This window comes from Colletotrichum navitas, assembly GCF_030913465.1.
Source record: "Colletotrichum navitas strain CBS 125086 chromosome Unknown LY79scaffold_46, whole genome shotgun sequence".
Classification (NCBI taxonomy): Eukaryota; Fungi; Ascomycota; class Sordariomycetes; order Glomerellales; family Glomerellaceae; genus Colletotrichum; species Colletotrichum navitas.
In genome coordinates, this window is record NW_026850592.1 from 132443 (window position 1) to 150224 (window position 17782).

A 17782-nucleotide genomic window follows, 5' to 3' on the forward strand; every position below is an offset into this window, starting at 1 on the left:
TTTCAGACGAGGGGACAACACCACCATGGACCCATATGCGGGGTGTTGGACGGAGCAGACAAAGCGGACGAGGCGTCGACACGCCGGCAAGAAAGAAGCAATCGGTCACACGAACATAAACTTTGGAGCGCGAGGAGCAGCGGCGTCATTCAGAGGTCAGTGGTTGAGACCGAGGTTGGAGTAGTTGACACCGAGACGACACCAAGACGACACAAACAAACTCTCCTGCTTGGCCGCGACGATGAACCCTGGAGGTTGCTGAAGTCTAAACCATCTACGAGTCACCGAGCTCACCGTCGCCCGATCTTCCTGATTACGTCAAGGGTCGGCGATGTACGTGGATGGGCGTGTGGTGACGTGGACGAGCGACAGATTTTGCAATGGTAACCGGAGAAACTCAAGGGGCGAAGCGAATAAAAAAAAAACTAAAAAAAATTCATCAGTTGGATCAGGTATGTATTGTAAATGGTGCATAATCATCAAGTCATCTTTCGTGGCATTCGATGTTTTGTATTCTATAGTTTGTCTTCTTTTCTGGCTTCAAACAAGAGAACGTTACTAACCTCAATAGGAGGACATGAAAAGGTGGGGTGGGTTTCCACGGAAAGCAACTTGCCATTCAAGACAACACAATGGGGGGGGTATCATACGGTTACAACGCCATGTCCAGTTCTCCGAGAAAAGCGTGGAGATGTTTGGAAACATTTCGCGGCTGAAAGTCTATGTTCAGCGCGAGAGAAACAAACGGGGAAGCACAGGGATTCCCGAACATGCAGACCCGGAAGAGCCTCATTCGGGTGCCGGACGACAGCCTCACGGTCCGGAAATGCCAGGATGGTAATGAACTGAAATGGCTCCAGCTGGACCCCTCACTGGCCCGTGGTCTCACGGCCAACAATGGTCAGGTATTCCACTCCCTAAAGCGCCCGAATGAGAACGATCGCCATGTTCTTCTTCTTCGTCTTCAATGTCAGCAGCCCCAGTTGGCCATCGTTGATTGCCCACCTGTAAGGCGAGGCTGCCGAAACTTCGGCGTCGCGGCGTAAGAGATTCATTTAGCAAGCCCTGTTCTGGCGACTTCATGTCTTTCTCCTCTTCTTGGAGGCGTTGCTGGCACTCCGATCAGAGATGGCCTTGACTGACGTGTTGTAACTCGTCTCCGAGGCCGCACCATCGCCACCGTCTTCGCTGTCCGAGTCCTCGTCTGATATCTCATCGAGTGGGATCATATCGTCCGAGTCGTCATCAACGCCTTCAGATGCCTTGGCTACCGACTCGTTGTTGCCTTTGGCCTCGTCGTCTTCAGAGCCAAACCCTTCAAACTCGTCGCCTTCTTGTTCCTCGTCACTGTCACTACCAACAGAAGAGGGGCCCATGGAAGTGCCAGCCACACTGTCGGCCATCTCGGCCGCGGTACGTTTCCGCTTCTGAGGCATCTCGCCCAGCCTACCGCTACGTCCCTCGATGCCCTCGGTTGTGTTCTCGCCCTCTTCTTCGACGGGGGCCGGAGTGAACCAAGGAATTTTGCCACGCATGAAGTCGTTGAGTACCATCTTGGCGACTCCGTCCAAGTCCGGCTCTCCCCCCTTCAACAGACGACCGCTCTTTCGGGCAATCATCTCGAGGAACTCCATGTGGTTGTTCCACCCCTTGAGCTCGTATGTCCTCTCCATATGGTGCGTCTTGACCTTGGCTAGGACAGCTGGGATGTACTGCTCCGGGTTGTCGACGTTCTCGACGCGGACAACACCTCGGAGCAGAAGGTCCTGAGGGGTGTCAGTCTGCGACGGCGGTACGATACCGGGGCAGTCAATCATGTCTAGTCAAGTTAGCGTGTGCTTAGGAGACGACGAGAGGGGCACGAGAGAGCACGTACAGATCTTGCGGGTGAGTGTGATGTACTGCCAGACCTTGGTCTCACCAGGGATAGGCGCGACAGTGGCGACCTTCTTCTTCCTCAGGGTGTTGACAATACTGCTCTTGCCGACGTTGGGGTAGCCGATGAGGCCGACTGAAATTTGCTTGCGGTCGCTGTGAAGCTTGGCATACTGTCTCAGAAGCTCGATCAAACTGCCCTTGCCAAAGGGATTCGTCAAACTCGAGTGCATTGCCAGAGTAGGTTTGTCTTTGGAAAAGTATTTTACCCAACGGGCCTAGGTCAAGTTAGCTTCTGCAGCAGCAAGCAGGCTGTGGCCAAACACAATGCTAGTGTTGAAAGTATGTATGCTTCGCTACTAAGAAATACCGCCATGGAGAGGCTCGGAAGAGCACTGGCAGACTTCAACTCAAAGTGATGCAATTCCATCTCATGATGGGAGATCCAAAACGGACCCCATCAGCCCTGGCCCGAGAACCAGGACAGCGAGACGGCCGTCGATTTTCCCAGTGTTTAACGGAGATCCTTTCATTGGGGGCAGCGAATGTGCGAAAGAATTCCTGACAAAGACACTGGGGTTTTGGTCGGGGAGAGAGGTGTGGAGAGGAAGACAGAGATAGACTTACAGCAACGCTGGTGGGCACCAGGTCTGTCTTGTTCAAGACGAAGATGAGATGCTTGTGAGGGGCCTCCTCGCGCAGGTACTTCTCAACACTGCGACACCTAGTACCCAGGGGGTCGCGGGCGTCCAGGACATGGATGACAAGGTCGGAAGAGTCCAGCACACGGTACAGCTCGTTCCAGATACGTTTGCTTTGACCCTTATTGAAAATGGGCTCGATTGACATGGTGACATGTTCCTCGCCCTCACCGTCTTGGTCCGCTCCAGAATTCCCACTGAGGAGCTTAGCCTGCTCGAGGCGATCGTTATAGCTGTCCAAGTCCTTGTCGACCTCTCCGGCCAAGTCGGTAATGGAGCTCGCACCAATCTTGACGCGCTTCCTCTGCGATTTGGGACCAAAGGTGTCTCCGAAAGAAGACGTCTCAATCGTCATCTTGGCCTGGTGCTTCTTAAGACCGTTGGTGTCGGAACCATCCTTGATCAACGACATGGGCAGCTTGTTGCTCTTGAGCAGGACAGAGTAGGGGTCTGCGGCCTTCTCCGCCATGGCGCTGCGAAACGCCGTCAAGCTCTCCTGGGAAATGACACGGGTGTTGCCGAACCACTTGCGGTTGGGCTCGATCCGGGCGGTAGGAATATCTCGGCTCTGGTACGAGGCGGCCTTTGTGATCTCGCCGTCGGCGTTGCGCTGCGGCTTGCCATCCTTGTACATGTTGAGTTGCCTCACCCGCTTGGCAGAGCTGTGGTCGATACGTCAGCCAACTGTTCTCACTGATCAAGCAATCTCATGCTGGTGAGACGGAGGGGGGAAAGCCCTACCGGTAGAAGTTCTCGCCCTTGACCTTGACATTGCCCATGCCATCGCCGGTCTTGCCCTGGCGAACCTTTCGGCTCGCCTCTTTCTTTCCGGTTCCCATCTTTTGTGACCGCGAACTCGCCCAGTCGTGGAGGTAAGAACTTGACAAGAGGGGAGAATAGGGGGGTGAGACTGGGCAGAAGTTGGAGTCGGTGAGATTGTAAGAAAGGATTGAGAGAGGGAGGTTGGAGCTTTGGCGCGCGCAGTAAAGAAGATCTTTCTCTGCAAGTGGTGGGGTCTGCTTGGGAATTTTTTAGTGGAGTTGTTGAAATTTTTTTGGGGACTTCGGGGCGAGCACGCGCCGTTGCGCCGAGGAGCCAATCAGAGCCACGGACACTGCCCTCACAGATGCAGCTTCAGACTCCCAGTGTCCGCCATCCTTTTTTCCGCATTCTCTCGAGACTGAGAAAGTCGGCAAGCCACACCCTGCGCTCACACCGGAGCGTGTGCCTATCCAGCCCTGGACACTCCCGAGAATTTCTCAGCTCCATGATCTCAACACCACTCAGCCTGCATCTCGAGCCACGAATCGATTCCACCCCCAGCGTCGCCCTCGCCGTCGTCCCTCCTCTTACAACCGGTGCCGCCGTCATTGCCCTGGCAAACGCCATCTTGTCGACACCATGTCATCAAGATGTCCCTGCGCGCGATTGACGCGGCTCCCGACCGTCATCGCCGCTAGACCATCCTACATCAACCTCACACGACCCTTCTCTACCAAGACGGCGAAACTCAGCGTGCCCCCCGAATCCCCCGCCTGGATCCAGGTCCCGACGCCGCCTCAGTCGCAGTCCTCCGAAGAGAAGCCCCCCGTCGTCAAGGGCACCCTCCCCACGCCCCGCGACATTTTCCCGCGTAAGGAGGCCGACCGCAAGGTCCAGCCCGGGTACCTCGAAGAGACGGCGCCCCTTCCCACGGGCAAAGCCTCCGCGAAGATCGCCCCGCCCGGCTCGCGCCTCGAGCACCGCCGCCGCATGGCTGACACCCGTCGCGAGAATCTTGGCATGGCCCTGCAGGGTCTCTACAAGCGCAAGCAGGAGCGTGTCGAGGCAGAGACCACCGTCAGGGAGCGCCGTCTTCGCGACCACCAGCAAGCCGCCATGGCTCCCGAGCGCCAGGACGACCTCTTTACCCGCAGCTCTGTAGTCTCCTCCCTGGCCAAGACGACTGCTGTGGAGCTCGACCCCCGACGCTACGCTCGCGCGAACAAGAGCAAGGCCCGGACGGCCAAGCTGGCCAAGCAAAAGAGCGAGGCAAGGCAGGATGCGCTGATGGAGCTGTACATCAACGCCTCCAAGTTCATCGTCTCCGAAGACGAGCTGAGCAAGGAGCTCGACAAGCTCTTCTCCGAGGACTTCTGGAAGCGACAGGGCAAGTCTATGGCCCACGACGCCGACAACGCCTGGGATGTCTGGGGACAGCCTCCGACGGTGCGAACCATGCTGGACGAGATGATGAGGAAGCAGCAGCGCGCTATTGACTTCCAGCAGAGCGAGCAGGATAAGACTGTCAAGAGGCAGAAGACCATCGCCGAAGAGTTGACGGGCGGCAAGATGGAGTAAAGGGGTGTGCCTTGCTACACGAAATGGCACTGCCGGTTAGCCAGGGGTCAGCTGGTCCGGCGTACTGTATCAAAACCAAAAAGTGTATTGGCCCTGCAAAACCTCACGTTTGGAAGTTGTGGCGGCTTGGGTCAGACAGCACATTGTCACGTCTTTGCGTACCGCCATACCAAAAGTTTGAGTGCTTCTAGTCACCTGGAGCTCGCGAGTCAACTTGTACTACCATCAATTCTTTGTAGCATTATAAAGCCGCCAATGTCAGAATATTATAACATGGCATTCCCTCCCAACGCCGTCAAGCAGCTCTTTCCCCATATGCACAGTGACAAAATATAGCAGTTGGAAAGGAAACGGCTGTATGTGTTTCTGCGTCAAAAATATCTATGAAAACGACCGAAGCTGCCATGGCCCTCGAAAGGACGGCCTATTGATGCTTCCGTACTCGTACACTTGTATGCCAAAAGCACCTGCCAACTTGCTGGTTTCGCCAGATGGCTGTGCCATCACCTCTTCTCGACGAGAAGGAAGTGCATAGCGGCGTAAGCTAGGATGAGGAATACGACACCAAAGATACCGAGATTGAGGACATCGGTCCAGAGGGCGTCATTGTTGAAACCAAAAGAGCTCAAGATCGCGGCTCCTGGGACAGTAATGTCAAGGCCGTACTTCTTGTCGACGAGGGTGAGTTGCAGCACCTCGTTGACAATGAGCGATTCAAAGCCGTAATGGAAAATGGAAAGAGTCTGTAGCCAAAGAGCGGCTTTCGGGATGGCGTTGTGGTTGAGAAGCAAACCAGCGAAGAGCAAGCTGAATAGCATGACTAAGCTACCGATCAGGTTGGCCACTCCACCGTCCTTGCAAACGATGCCAATGAAGAGGCAGATTGCAGCAGCCGCGAAGTTGAACAGGACTAGGACAAGGAGGAATTTGAAAAAGTGGCCGGCATCGGGAACCAAGCCGGTCATGGGGTAAATGATGGCGCCCATCAGAATGGGTGGAATGATTCGCAGCGGAATTATGTCGAACAGGATCTTGGCCGCAAAGTAGGTGATGGGCGAGTAGTAGCCATTGGCGCGCTCTCGAACGAACAGGAGCCTCTCAGTCGCGAAGACGGTCAAGCTGGTCAAGGTACTGAACCCGAACAAGGCCAACAGGAAGAAGAACAAACCCAAACGGTTCTGGAAACCCGGAATGTCGTCGGTCAGTCCGTAAAACAGATAGCCCGAGAGGACTGCAAGGAGGATCGCAATGGCGTAGTGAGTCAACATGAGAATAGGGTTCCTGTACAGGTTCTTCCATGTTCGCTGGGACAGGATGACGAACTGGCGGGTGTAACCCACGCGAGTATAACCCTTGCCGATGGCGCTGGTGTGGATGTTAGGTCCCTCTGGGGTGTATCCGTTGGCGTTCCGTCCGTTGGCGCCCTCAGCAGCTGCGATGGATTGTTGGATCTCATCGTGCGTGGAGCCCGCAATGTCGGACTCGGCAAAGGAACGGATCAGAATATCCAAATCAGTTCCGACATAAGCCGAAGGGGGAAGGTCATGGGAGTCCTCCACATTGAGAGACGGCACAAAGCCAGGCTGGTTCTGTAGCTTGTAGGATCCAGTGTCCTCTCCGCCGGCATCCGAGGAAGCGGCCGTATCGGCGTTGTTTTTGCGGCGGGTAAAAAGCTCGCGCTCTTGGCGGATCTTGACTGAATCTCGGCGCTTATTCTTGGGACGTGAAGAAGAAGACTCGACCCCGCTATCTTCATTGATAGATCCGCCAGATATGCTTGGGATAGACTTGACAGCAGTGGTGCTGCTCGGGCGCAGGCTGGCAACGTCGGCGTTCAGGGCACCGTCGTCTTCAGAGAAAGTGGATCCCGCGTGCATGGTGAGGTCAACGAGATAGTCGGCAATGTTGAAACCGGGGGGGCACGAATAGCCGATGTGGTCAAAATACCCCTGACATTGAGAAAAGGGACCCGAGTACACCGCGCTGCCTCGCGCCAACAATATCAGTCTGTCGAAGAGAGCCACAATATTCGATCGAGGCTGATGGATCGTGAAGACAACGGTACGCTTGTAGTTCTTGGCCAAGGTAACGAGACACTCAATGACGTTGAAGGCGTTGTAGGCGTCCAGGCCGCTGGTGGGCTCGTCGAGGAACAGGATAGAGGGACTCGTGACGAGTTCACAAGCGATGCCAACTCGGCGCTTCTCTCCGCCAGAAATACCACGGCCCTTGCCTTCCTCAGAGCCAATGAGCGAATCGCGAATGTGGTAGATACCAAGCTGCTTCTCGACTTCGAATACCCGCTGTTCCTTGGCAGTACGACCCATGTTACGGGGCAAGCGGAGGAGGGCGCTCGTCAGGATTGTCTCGTGAACCGTCAAAGTAGGCAGCATGGTGTCTTCCTGGTCGACGAATCCAATAACGTTCTTGTAATCCGTGTCGGTGACCTTTTCGCCATTGACGTAGAAGTCACCAAAGACCTGTCCACGCTTGTTCTTCCGGGCCAAGATATCAAGGAACGTGGTCTTGCCAGCTCCAGAGGCGCCCATGATGGCAGTGACCTCTCCGGGATGAGCCATACCCTGGATGTTGTTCAGGATCCTCTTTCCGTTGAGGTGGTAAGCAACGTTCTCGAAGTAGAGAGAGGCGGGCTTGTGGTCAGCCATGAGCTTCAGGCTTTCGTCATCAGAGTCGTCCAGCACGATAGCGCCATACTTGAACTGTCGGCGAGAAAGATACCAAGTAATCAAGATCACGGCGACGACAAACAAGGAGCATGCGGCGATGACACTAGCAATTAGCGGAGTGTTGATCTTCTTGACGGGCCGTTCATAACCGGGAACTTGGGTGTGGTAGAGGCACTCTCCAGAGCGGCAACTCAACAGGATGCTGCTGTCCCCGATCAAGGACAGGATCAGGTCGTCCATGGCGGGCTCCCTGAAAGCGCAGTTGTTGATACCTCCGTTCTTCTGTAGGCACTGAAACTCGGCGGGGCCCTTGATTTCTTCAACCAAGAAGTCGCTGATGTCGACAGAGCCGTTCTCGCCACAAAGCATGCGATCAGAAATGCAATTGCACTCGATCTTGTTGCACTTGTAGTCCGTGCTGTTCTGGCTGTCGTTGATATCGGCCGTAGACGAGCAATCGCTCAAGTGGCAGTAGAAGGACTCGCGTTCGTCGACCCAGACTGGCACGGGGTTGGTTAGCTTAGAAGCGGATAGGCAGGTGGTGTTGGGACCGGCATACATTGGAAATCACAGTTGCCCTCCTCCTTCTTGCAGGTAAAGGTAACCTGAGGGCGCTTCTCGCCAAGGAGGTCGGTGATTTTTTTGTTGGTTACATCGCAGATCTGATAGTTGTGGTTGATGACCTCGCCGTTCTGGTAGCAAACACCGCCCTCCTTGGTCTCCATAAGGGCGTCGCAGGCCTGGTTACTGGTGCAGACATTGCAGTTGATGCCGGTCCAGCCGTCGTCGCATTCGCAAGAGTTGCCAGTCCGTCGAGGCCTGTCGGTGTTGTCGCCGCGGGATAGTGAGCCGCATACTAGAGTGTTGGTGTCAGTGATGAGTGACGATGTTGTGCGACGACAGAGTGGTGGGGGAGAGGTTGTGCGCACGTGGATCGAGGCAGTCATCGCCGCCGAAGCCCTCGGGGCAGTTGCATTTGCCGGTAAAGTCGTTGCAGCCGGCGAACTGGGTGCACTTGTGGGCAGGGAGGAGACAGTTGAAGCTGCGCAAGGATAGTTGTGAGCAATGGGCCTTGATGGCGCATATGGTAACAGCTTCACATGGACGCAGAGAGCTGGGATAAGGAGAGGATAAGCGGGCACTCACCAAGGCGGGCAATCAGAGGGCCGGTCATCGAGAAGCGTCAGCTGTGCACGCAGCATGTCGGCCGTAGAGTAGTTTCGCTGTGCCGAAGCCAGAGCAGGAAGACATGCCAGAGCCCCGATGAGGAGGCTCCTCAAGGCGGGAGGAGCCATGATGGGCAGGTTGGGTGGGTGAGGCAAAGACCGATTCGAGACGGGGCGGGATGAAGTTGTCGATGTTGAAGAAAGGGAAATGGAGGAGGAGGAGATGGCAGAAGTCAGAGAGGAGAGGACATGGACAACTGGGACCAAATGGAGATGAACGCAGAGAACAGAGCAGCGGCGCAAGGTACAGGTCGGTAGGCAGGAAGGAAGGCAGAAAGAGAAGCGCTTGGCCTACGGGAACCGATCGAGGTGTCACTGCCACTGGGGAAGGTATACCGCCCCGATTGCGCTGGAGCCGGCCGATAATAACCCGCGCGCCCAGCAACGCAACGCGCAGAAAACGGTACGTACTCTCCAGCGTACACAAATACCTCACTAGTATCCGTAGTACCTACCTCAGGTATGGTCCTCGATATGGTGGCGTCACAGTGGGTAAGGCATGTATGTACCTTCTGAGGTATTAAATTAAGGTAAAGTACTAAGGTAGCTAGGTAGGTAGGTACGTACCTGTGCCTGGCCGAGGCCCCACTGCACCATTGGAAACAAACACGCACCAACGTAGCGTTCCGCGGGGGTGGTGGTTGGAGTTTCTTTGCTTCCACTCTCGCTCTCCATTCTTCATTCTCGTGCCTGATAGACGGCCTGGCTCCTTGGTGTCTTCTTCTCTTCTTTTCTCCACCACTTGCTCAGCCGAAACCAGCTCGGCGGGACTAACCAGGTAATACCTACCTAGATAATCTCACATCCTCCCCCGGGGCGGCAGGGAACACGCACACTTTGCTCAGCGGCTCAGTTGGCAGCAATATCGACATGGCGCAAGGCATTTTGCACATTTAAGCGCAAAGTCAAGCACGACTCTGCTCAACACTATAATGACTAAGAGCCATCGGCCATTACGCACTCCATCCGACCGACCTCATCTTGTCAGTGACGAACCCTGACCCACCCTCTGGCCCCTGCTGTCTGCTTGCTGTCTGCTGTCTGCGCTACGGGACACGGAACGACCATCCACGACACTTGGCACGGATACAGACGACGACCACCAGCAGCACCTTGAGTGGAAGGTTACGCTACACCAAACAAAACGGTCCATATCTATCCCCCTTTGCCTTGGAAGCGGGGAGGCAGACAGCTTGCGAGAATTCCTTCCTGATCCCACTGACCTGTAACAAGTGACACTGACATTGACACCAGATAGATCCTGGTGCGAAACCGGGGGCCGGGGGAATGTGGAGAAGCACCAGCCAACATACTGCACTCGAGGTCGGATCGATGAACTGACTGACTTGATCATAGCTATCAATTCCGTCACCGCCTCATCTCTTCTCTCACCACAGCGATCCCGTGATCGCCCACTTCGTTTGGATCGACAACAATTGCATATTGAATACTAACTGGCAGCCATAATGCCTCGTCCTTAGCGCGGCGTCGGTTAAAAACACCTGGCGAATACGGAAGCTCAAAGAGCCTGCGCTCACTCTCCCTCTTCCTTCTAGCCATAAACATAAAACCTGCGCCCAGGTTCGCCATGTCTGGACTGTCTCGACCAGCATACGGATATCCATACATACACCAATCCGTTCTCAACCTGCCCTCGTTCGGTCCAAGTGCACGTGCCTGCATTCTACAGTTACAGCACCACGCGAGTCTGATCTTGTTCCGCCAAAGCTCCCGCATCAATGGTACCTTATTTCAGATTCCCAAATGGGTGGACTAGCTGCTTTAGCCTTTCACCCAACAATCCCGTGCATCTGTGCCCCCCCTCCCCCCGGGAACCTCCTCCGTGTGGGCTTCCTAGTGGTGGCCCGGCCCTCCGCGCGCCCTTTCGACGGGTCTTTGACATGCGTTAGGCTCGGGAAGCCGCCCTGCGGTTGTCGAGTCCGATGTATCTGAAATGCATACCGCCCGTGCTCGTTGTCTTCTTCTTCCATGCTGATACGTGATACACCCTCGACCCTACATAAGCGGTCGAAGCGACTAGCTGTATGTGTGTGTGTGTGTGTGTGTGTATGTATGGGCAAGTTGTCTTGTTTGAGATGTCAATCCTCCGAGTCCACATGGCCTTGGCATTGTATCAATTCAACTCAGCGCAGTCCGTCAAAGTCTCCCACCGACGCTCTCATTCCACTTCTCCGACATTGACCAAACTCAACTAGCTGCGCCTCGCATACTCTAAAACAACACCGCCCCGCCACAATGGTCCGGATAGCAGCTTTCGAGGTGGAGCAGTGGATGGACGAGTACGAGACTACTCCCGGCTGCCTCAACATCGCCGAGACCTGCGCCGCCTCCGTCTCTATTGAAGAGCTCATCGGACTCTCGGAGGATAAGGGCGCGCCCGGCCCTGTCGACTTTTCCACCAAGCTCGTCTACGGCCCCATCCGCGGCTCCGTCCCGCTCCGCCGGAGGGTCGCCGCGCTCTGTAGAGGCGGCGGCCCGGACGACTTCACGCCACCCGGCGCGCTCGGGGAAGACGACGTGCTCATCACGCAGGGCGCCATCGGTGCCAACTTCTTGCTGCTGTATACTCTCATCAACCCGGGCGACCATGTCATTTGCGTATATCCCACTTACCAGCAGCTGTACGGCGTTCCTCAGAGCCTCGGCGCGGATGTCTCGCTGTGGAAGCTGAAGAAGGAAAACGGGTTCGTGCCGGACGTCGGTGAACTCGATGGCCTCGCCAAACCCAACACAAAGGTTAGCTCACCTCACATGCAACCCTCGTCCCGCCTCACTAACTCAGGCCCTCCGCCAGATGATCATCATCAACAACCCAAACAACCCCACCGGCGCACCGATCCCCAAGCACGTCCTCAGTTCCATCATCGCTTTCGCCAAAGCCCGGGGCATCATAGTCTTCTCGGACGAAGTCTATCGGCCCCTTTTCCATGACTTGTTTGACGGCGCCGCACCCAACGTCCCGCCCCCCATCACTGCTTTTGGCTACGACAAGGTCGTCGTCACGGGCTCCATGTCCAAATCCTACGCCCTCGCCGGCATCCGCGTCGGCTGGGTCGCCTCGCGGGACAAGGGCATCATCCAGGCCGTCGCCTCGGCGCGGGACTACACCACCATCAGCGTCTCGCAGATCGACGACCAGATCGCGTCGTACGCGCTGTCGGAGCCCGTCTGGGGACCTTTGCTGAGGCGCAACGTCGCACTGGCCAACACGAACAAGGCTCTGCTCGAGGCCTTCGTCGACAGGTACGAGGGCGTTTGCTCGTGGGTGAAGCCCAAGGCCGGCACGACCGCTTTCGTGCAGTTCACTCGCAAGGGAGAGCCGGTCGATGACGCGCGCTTCTGCCTAGACGTGCTCGACAAGACCAAGGTCTTTTTCGTTCCGGGCTCCAAGTGCTTTGGTCACGGGAAGGACTTCGCGGGCTACGTGAGGATCGGCTACGTCTGCCATACCGAAGTGCTCAGGGAGGCTCTGGAGAAACTCGGGGCCTACTTGGACAGTCATTTTTCTCCGTAGCAACGTGGGCCACGCAAAGACTAACACCATAATTGCAACTCTGGCTATGAGCCATGTCCGTGTGCTTCACACCGCTTCCAAGCCGGCGAGAGCCTCGCCTAAACTTTGTAAAAAGCCAATGGCCCGGCTGGCGATGTAAACATGAACATATCTGTAAATCGCTTGATACAAAAAGTATGGCACCCCGAGGGCGCCGAGTATGTCCATCGTTTTGAGGGACAACGCACCGTAGACTTCGCAGGCTGTGACCGTATCACTACAAACAAGTAAAGGCAATTGAGTGCTGCACTGAGGTGGGTCAATTTACATGTTTGATAAATTGGATTCAAGCCGTTGCTAAGCCGATGGCGTAGGCCCTGCCTGACCCGTGTGCATGGCGCGGCAACTTCTCTATAAACAACGCTTTGGTATCCTTTGTAACCCGTTCAATCCGGAACGAGATTAGCCCAACGCCGACATCCAGTTTGCTGATAAGCTAGTTTACAAATGAGATCTTGGGTGTTTCGCCCTGCCCAACGTGTATGTGATTTTGCCGACTCAGCCTTCCCTTCTTATATATATCAACAAGATTGCCTCCGAGAATTCATGTGTCTACAATAGGCCCATCAAGTCCAGCCATATTCATCAGTAGAGTGCCGTTCTCGTGCTTTTTCGTTTCACCCCCCCGCTTTCACCTATCGTCGTGTGGCCTGGCACTGGAAGGCTCGATTACAATCTGGGGCACTTCCGGTAGACGCAAGCTAGGTAATCGAGGTATGCTTGAATGTCGTCGTTGGTCCGTTGGTCTGTTTTCTGTTTGCTCGCCGGCGGCCAAGCCAGGCATACTCGAAGCAATGCTCTGCGTACGCTGCTGTGCAGGACCAGGGTAGTTCGGCGGAGGCTCATGACCTGGCAGGGAAGTGGTACTTCGAGAACGCTCATCGTCCAGAGAGACTTCATCGTATCCGGGTGGAGAATAAATGGGCATGCCGGCGTCGCCCACATCGGCCTCGATGATTTCCGGACTGGAGCCTGCCTGTGTGTCTAGGCGAGGAGTATCTGGGCACGAGTTCGCTCGGGACCTTGAGGCGAACGCTGGCGAGGGAAGGTCGCTTTCGATGCTCATTACAGAGCTAGCACTGCGTCCTCTTCTGTAATTCATCGCAGAGTCGGCGCCGGAATTGACCGAAGTAGCCGCAATACTGGCCGAGTCTGACAGCAAGCCCATCCTCTCACTCTCGGTGCTGTTGGCTCGAAGTCGGGTTCCGTCGTGGCGTGCGACACCAAGGTCGGCATACGATACACTGGAGACGGCCCTCTGGCGTTCGGCCTTGAGACGTTCGTGCTCCTCACGAAGAACGGCGACGAGGCTGTTATTGCTGGCATTTCTCGCCCTGACGCGAATGTTGTCGAGGGCCACGAAATCGCCACGTTCCCGCGCTTCACGACGCTCTCGCCTCCGTTCCTCTCGTTCGGCAAGCTCTTGGCGGCGGGCTAGGCGAATCCTATAGAGGGTCTCCATTTCTTGGTCACGCAGATCCTCCTCGTTCTCCTCGGTGGGGTACTCAATGACAACATCCACGCCCCCGCGTTCCCCCTCGCGGCCCAGGACTTGCTCGTTATCGTTCGGATCGGGCCTGTAGGCAGGCAGCGTCATGATGGAACGAATCGAGGTGTTGCGGTTCACGGCACTGTTGGAAGAGCGGGAGTCGGTTTGCGCTTGGTCAGCGGAGGGGCCGAATGGGGCCGAAGACGGGTGAGAGCGACGGCGGGTCGCCAACTGCTCGGTCGACGTGGAGTTTTCATCTTGGGCCTGGCGGTATCTATTTTGCCCACCACTGGGGCCCCATATTGACTTCAAGAAGCCACGGCGGGGGGTTTTCGCGGTGTCGCGGGTTGAGTGACGAGATGCGCGGAAGGAGAAAAGCACGAAGGCGGCGAAGATGAGGAGAACCAGTATGGCGAGGATGACCTGTAGCAACAATTGGCGTAAGCAGCCTGTTCCGAGATGTCGGGGGGGGGGGGGGGAGGTGAGCAGCGGGAGTCCGTCACAAGCTCTGACACGTACAATTGTAGCGACTTTCCTGCTGTCGATTTCTTCTCGGCGTTGCAGGGTCGTCGTGGGTGAGCGGGGCTGGACACCGGACGGCAAGTCGAACGGTATTCGCATCTTGAGATACATTTTGTGTAATGAGCGACTGGGTTATGATGATGGCCGGGGCCGGCGAGTGGGCGAATAGAGTAGTTACGAGATACCGGGGAATCGTAGTACGAAGTAAGGCGGGGCGTCCCAGCTGCGCAAGGCGAAAATAAGCGTCAGGACTGGGACATTGATACTTGGCGGCGGCAGCGGTTATAGATATCTAGGATGGTTTTGGACGAGCTGGGGAAAAGAGGCTCGTGACGGGGTCAATCCGTCGTGTAAGTGATGTAGAAGTGTGTAGAGAGAGAGAAAGCTCGGGAGGGAGGAGGAGGGCAGAGGACGATTTGGTCGGCTGCCTGTCAGAGGTGAGATGAGGTGAGGTGAGGCAAGGACGAGAGGACAAGGACCAGGTGAGTGAGGCGCATGTGTGGGTGCAGGGTGCTGATGGTGGTGGTTCAAGTCCAGGTCCGGGTGCAGAGCTAGGTAGTTGCTGGGGTACTCGGGTACCGGGGTACTTTTGTCCCCACCGGGAACGGAGCACTCGGTCGTGTCCTTTGGGTGGATTGGACGTGTGTGTGTGAGAGAGAGGGAGAGGCTGGGAAGCACGGGAGCAGCAGGACGGTCGGTGCCTGGAGTTGCGGAGAAGAGGTGAAGGAATAAGACGAGGAAGAGAAGAAGAAGAAAGGTATGCGTAACAGTGCCAAAGAGGCAACTGTGTTGAATCAGATCAGATCAGTTCAGATCAAGACGAGGGTATTAGTAAAGACTACCTATACCTAGTATGACCATACCGTGTACCTAGGGAAGACGGACCAAGATGTTTCGAGTACCAAGGTACAGTCCGGATAGATTCTACCTAGGTAGTGGAGAGATAGATTGACGGCGCAGACAGCTCGATGCCTGTTGGTGGTGACTATTAACTAAGTGACTACCTGGTGAAATTGGTCATGGCAGTGCACAGAGTAAGTAAGGGGAAGAGAACAAGAAGAAAGAAAATGCTGGTCGAGGGCGTACCTGGAAGTGGATGAAGGACAGGCCGAAACGAGACGAGATGAGACGAGGACGGGGACAGCTGGAGGAGGACAGAAACGGAGTCGACGAGGATACCTCAGCGCGGCGGCAGCACCACCACCACCACCACCGACCAACATAAGCCGTGCTTCGCACCTGCATCCCACCTCCATCTGCACACAAGAAATACGACACGCACCGCGCACTTCTGTAGCTGCCTAGGTAGGTAGGTAGGTAGGTACACACGTACAGCTATTGCAATTGCAATTGCACCTTGCGGGTTGCGGTTGCAGTTTTTAGACCACCCCCTAGCGCTTCCTTCTTGTCTGTACCCACCTGCCCTGCTGTCTGTCCTTCAAGTACCTTGCGTCGCATAAAAGCAGCAGAGATACTTCCCCCAGTGGGCCCACTACACTACCTCACGCCGCTCGTATACAGATATGTGTACGTACATGGGTCCCTACCTACTAAGGTACGGATAGGTAGGTACGATTAGGCTACTTGCCTAAGTACCTACCTAAGTACCTACCTAAGGCAGCTCGGCCGTTCGCAACACCATATTCGTGCACCGAGGTACTCCGTATACTTATCGACCTGCCTGTACCATTACTGTGTATCCGTGATGTTTGTTCTTGTTCTCTTTGCTGGCTATGGTGCTGTGTTGAGGCACTGCCCCCCTCCTCTCCCAAGTCATATTTGTCAATCTTCGATATCAGACAAGACAAATCCAATCCTTGCCAGACCACATGGCAACACACCAGTCCGACTTGCTTGGTTCAATGCCATACGTCAACCAACGTGGGACGGCGGTACGGGCGGAACGTCAGGACGACAGACTTTAACTTTGCGCGTACGCATCCACCCTCTACCAACAGTCTTCAGCTGCCTATAGCATCAACGCCGTGTCATCCGACTAAGAAGCCAGCAAGATGACTGCAACTACCGTACACGGCCTGGGCGCGCCATCCAAGGGGAGAGGGAGTAGGTGGCCCTGTTCATCTTCCCACCCGTCAAAAGTTGACGTTTGGCAAACAGACCAACCCAGAACCTTGCCTCTTCAATCAACGCAACGACGCTCCGGGCTTCACCCGTCTCTGTCCGCCACGCAAAGCTCCGCCGCCGCCCCCAGAATGCCACATCGGGACCACACGCTCGAGGACGAGTGACGGCTAGGGCATTGAGTAAGCCATCGCCACTATGTCTCTTCCCTCTCAGCCCCCTCCAGCGACTCATCGGCTTTCAACCGTCAGTCAGCCCAACCGAAAGTCTCCGACCAGGCTAAGGTAAGGTAGGTGCCAGACTATCGGGGCCTGAGGCAGGCTGTGTTGGTTCTAAGCGGTGCTGGCGCTTGTCTCGTTGCTCCCCCGTGTTGGCGCCATCGCGTTGCGAACGAGCTCAACAGCAGCCCGGTCCTTGGACACGCATTACATCAGATGAAACATCTTCTCCCACCAACCCGAAAATAATATATTCGCCTTGGTGGGAACTACGGTATGGTACTCTTGCTGTCGACTTTTCTTATCCCCATTGAGGCACACATCTCGCTTATAAACCACCTTCTTGACATGCGCCAGTAAATACCTAGAGCGCCAGCAAGGGTCTGCCCAAGCACAAGCTCGCTGTGCTGATGCCATGCCGCCATCCGGCTTGAGCTTCTCATTTTTATCTTGATCGCTCGTTTCTCGGGCCCACTCGGGTAGCAAGCATATATTAATCTACATATGATGTGACGCCTATCATCGATTGTCTCCGATCTTGCTTCAGGTGCTATCTCCGGCAACAACGACGACCAAGTGATTTCGTGACTGAAAACAACCTCACACCAGCCACTGTCGGTGCTGTGTCGGCATCAACACCATCGACGACCATTCAGCCCCCCGCCACAGCCAGCGAGACGTTGCATTGTGCCTCGTGGTCCGCTAACCGCCAGCCATCGGGGAACCAGGCAGGCAGCCTGTCGCAGCCTCCGCCGAGACGCCCAACGTGCCCCACCGTCTCGGGCACCGCCTCGTCTCGCACCATGCCACGTCTATCTTCTATGTGGCTGAGGGGGGCGTCCCAACCACATCAGCTCGACTACATTTCCAGCCTTCGCAAATGCTGCCTTGAATTGAATGCTCTCTAGAGATCCGTCCCTCCCATGCCCATATCCTGGTTTTACTGCATGATTGCTTTAAGACTTGACTGGGCACGACTCTATCCAGGAACGAAAGGCCGGCTTGATGCAGGTGTCTTAGACAATGAACACCCATGTCTGAGACATGCCTGCAGACTGCATGCCGTCC

At 55.7% G+C, this 17782-nt stretch overlaps 5 protein-coding genes across 5 annotated transcripts; 2 read left to right on the forward strand and 3 right to left on the reverse strand.

Annotated features, from left to right (window-relative positions):
• Nucleotides 1-1079: 1079 nt before the first annotated feature.
• On the reverse strand, nt 1080-3415 carry LY79DRAFT_671184 (NGP1NT domain-containing protein; the record flags this gene model as incomplete). The annotated part of the gene is made up of 4 exons (XM_060563880.1): nt 1080-1819; nt 1877-2153; nt 2503-3238; nt 3318-3415. 4 exons carry the CDS (start codon nt 3413-3415, stop codon nt 1080-1082), a joined length of 1851 nt encoding a protein of 616 aa, XP_060412279.1.
• A 334-nt stretch (nt 3416-3749) lies between these two features.
• Nucleotides 3750-5196, forward strand: LY79DRAFT_559147 (uncharacterized protein). Its single transcript, XM_060558230.1, has one exon. The coding sequence runs from the start codon at nt 3978-3980 to the stop codon at nt 4914-4916; it is 939 nt and encodes a 312-aa protein (XP_060412280.1). The 5' UTR covers nt 3750-3977; the 3' UTR covers nt 4917-5196.
• Nucleotides 5197-5419: 223 nt separating this feature from the next.
• On the reverse strand, nt 5420-8898 carry LY79DRAFT_671186 (ABC-2 type transporter; the record flags this gene model as incomplete). The annotated part of the gene is made up of 4 exons (XM_060563881.1): nt 5420-8103; nt 8163-8459; nt 8533-8645; nt 8750-8898. The coding sequence occupies 4 exons, from the start codon at nt 8896-8898 to the stop codon at nt 5420-5422; spliced, it is 3243 nt and encodes a 1080-aa protein (XP_060412281.1).
• Nucleotides 8899-11085: 2187 nt separating this feature from the next.
• On the forward strand, nt 11086-12364 carry LY79DRAFT_519097 (aminotransferase class I and II; the record flags this gene model as incomplete). The annotated part of the gene is made up of 2 exons (XM_060555100.1): nt 11086-11586; nt 11645-12364. The coding sequence occupies 2 exons, from the start codon at nt 11086-11088 to the stop codon at nt 12362-12364; spliced, it is 1221 nt and encodes a 406-aa protein (XP_060412282.1).
• Nucleotides 12365-13034: 670 nt separating this feature from the next.
• Nucleotides 13035-14525, reverse strand: LY79DRAFT_581202 (uncharacterized protein; the record flags this gene model as incomplete). The annotated part of the gene is made up of 2 exons (XM_060560174.1): nt 13035-14315; nt 14412-14525. 2 exons carry the CDS (start codon nt 14523-14525, stop codon nt 13035-13037), a joined length of 1395 nt encoding a protein of 464 aa, XP_060412283.1.
• Between the last annotated feature and the right edge of the window lie 3257 nt (nt 14526-17782).

Bases quoted from the DNA above. Each gene is read 5' to 3' on its own strand.
- LY79DRAFT_559147 (XM_060558230.1), top strand. From the start codon at position 3,978: ATGTCATCAAGATGTCCCTGCGCGCGATTGACGCGGCTCCCGACCGTC.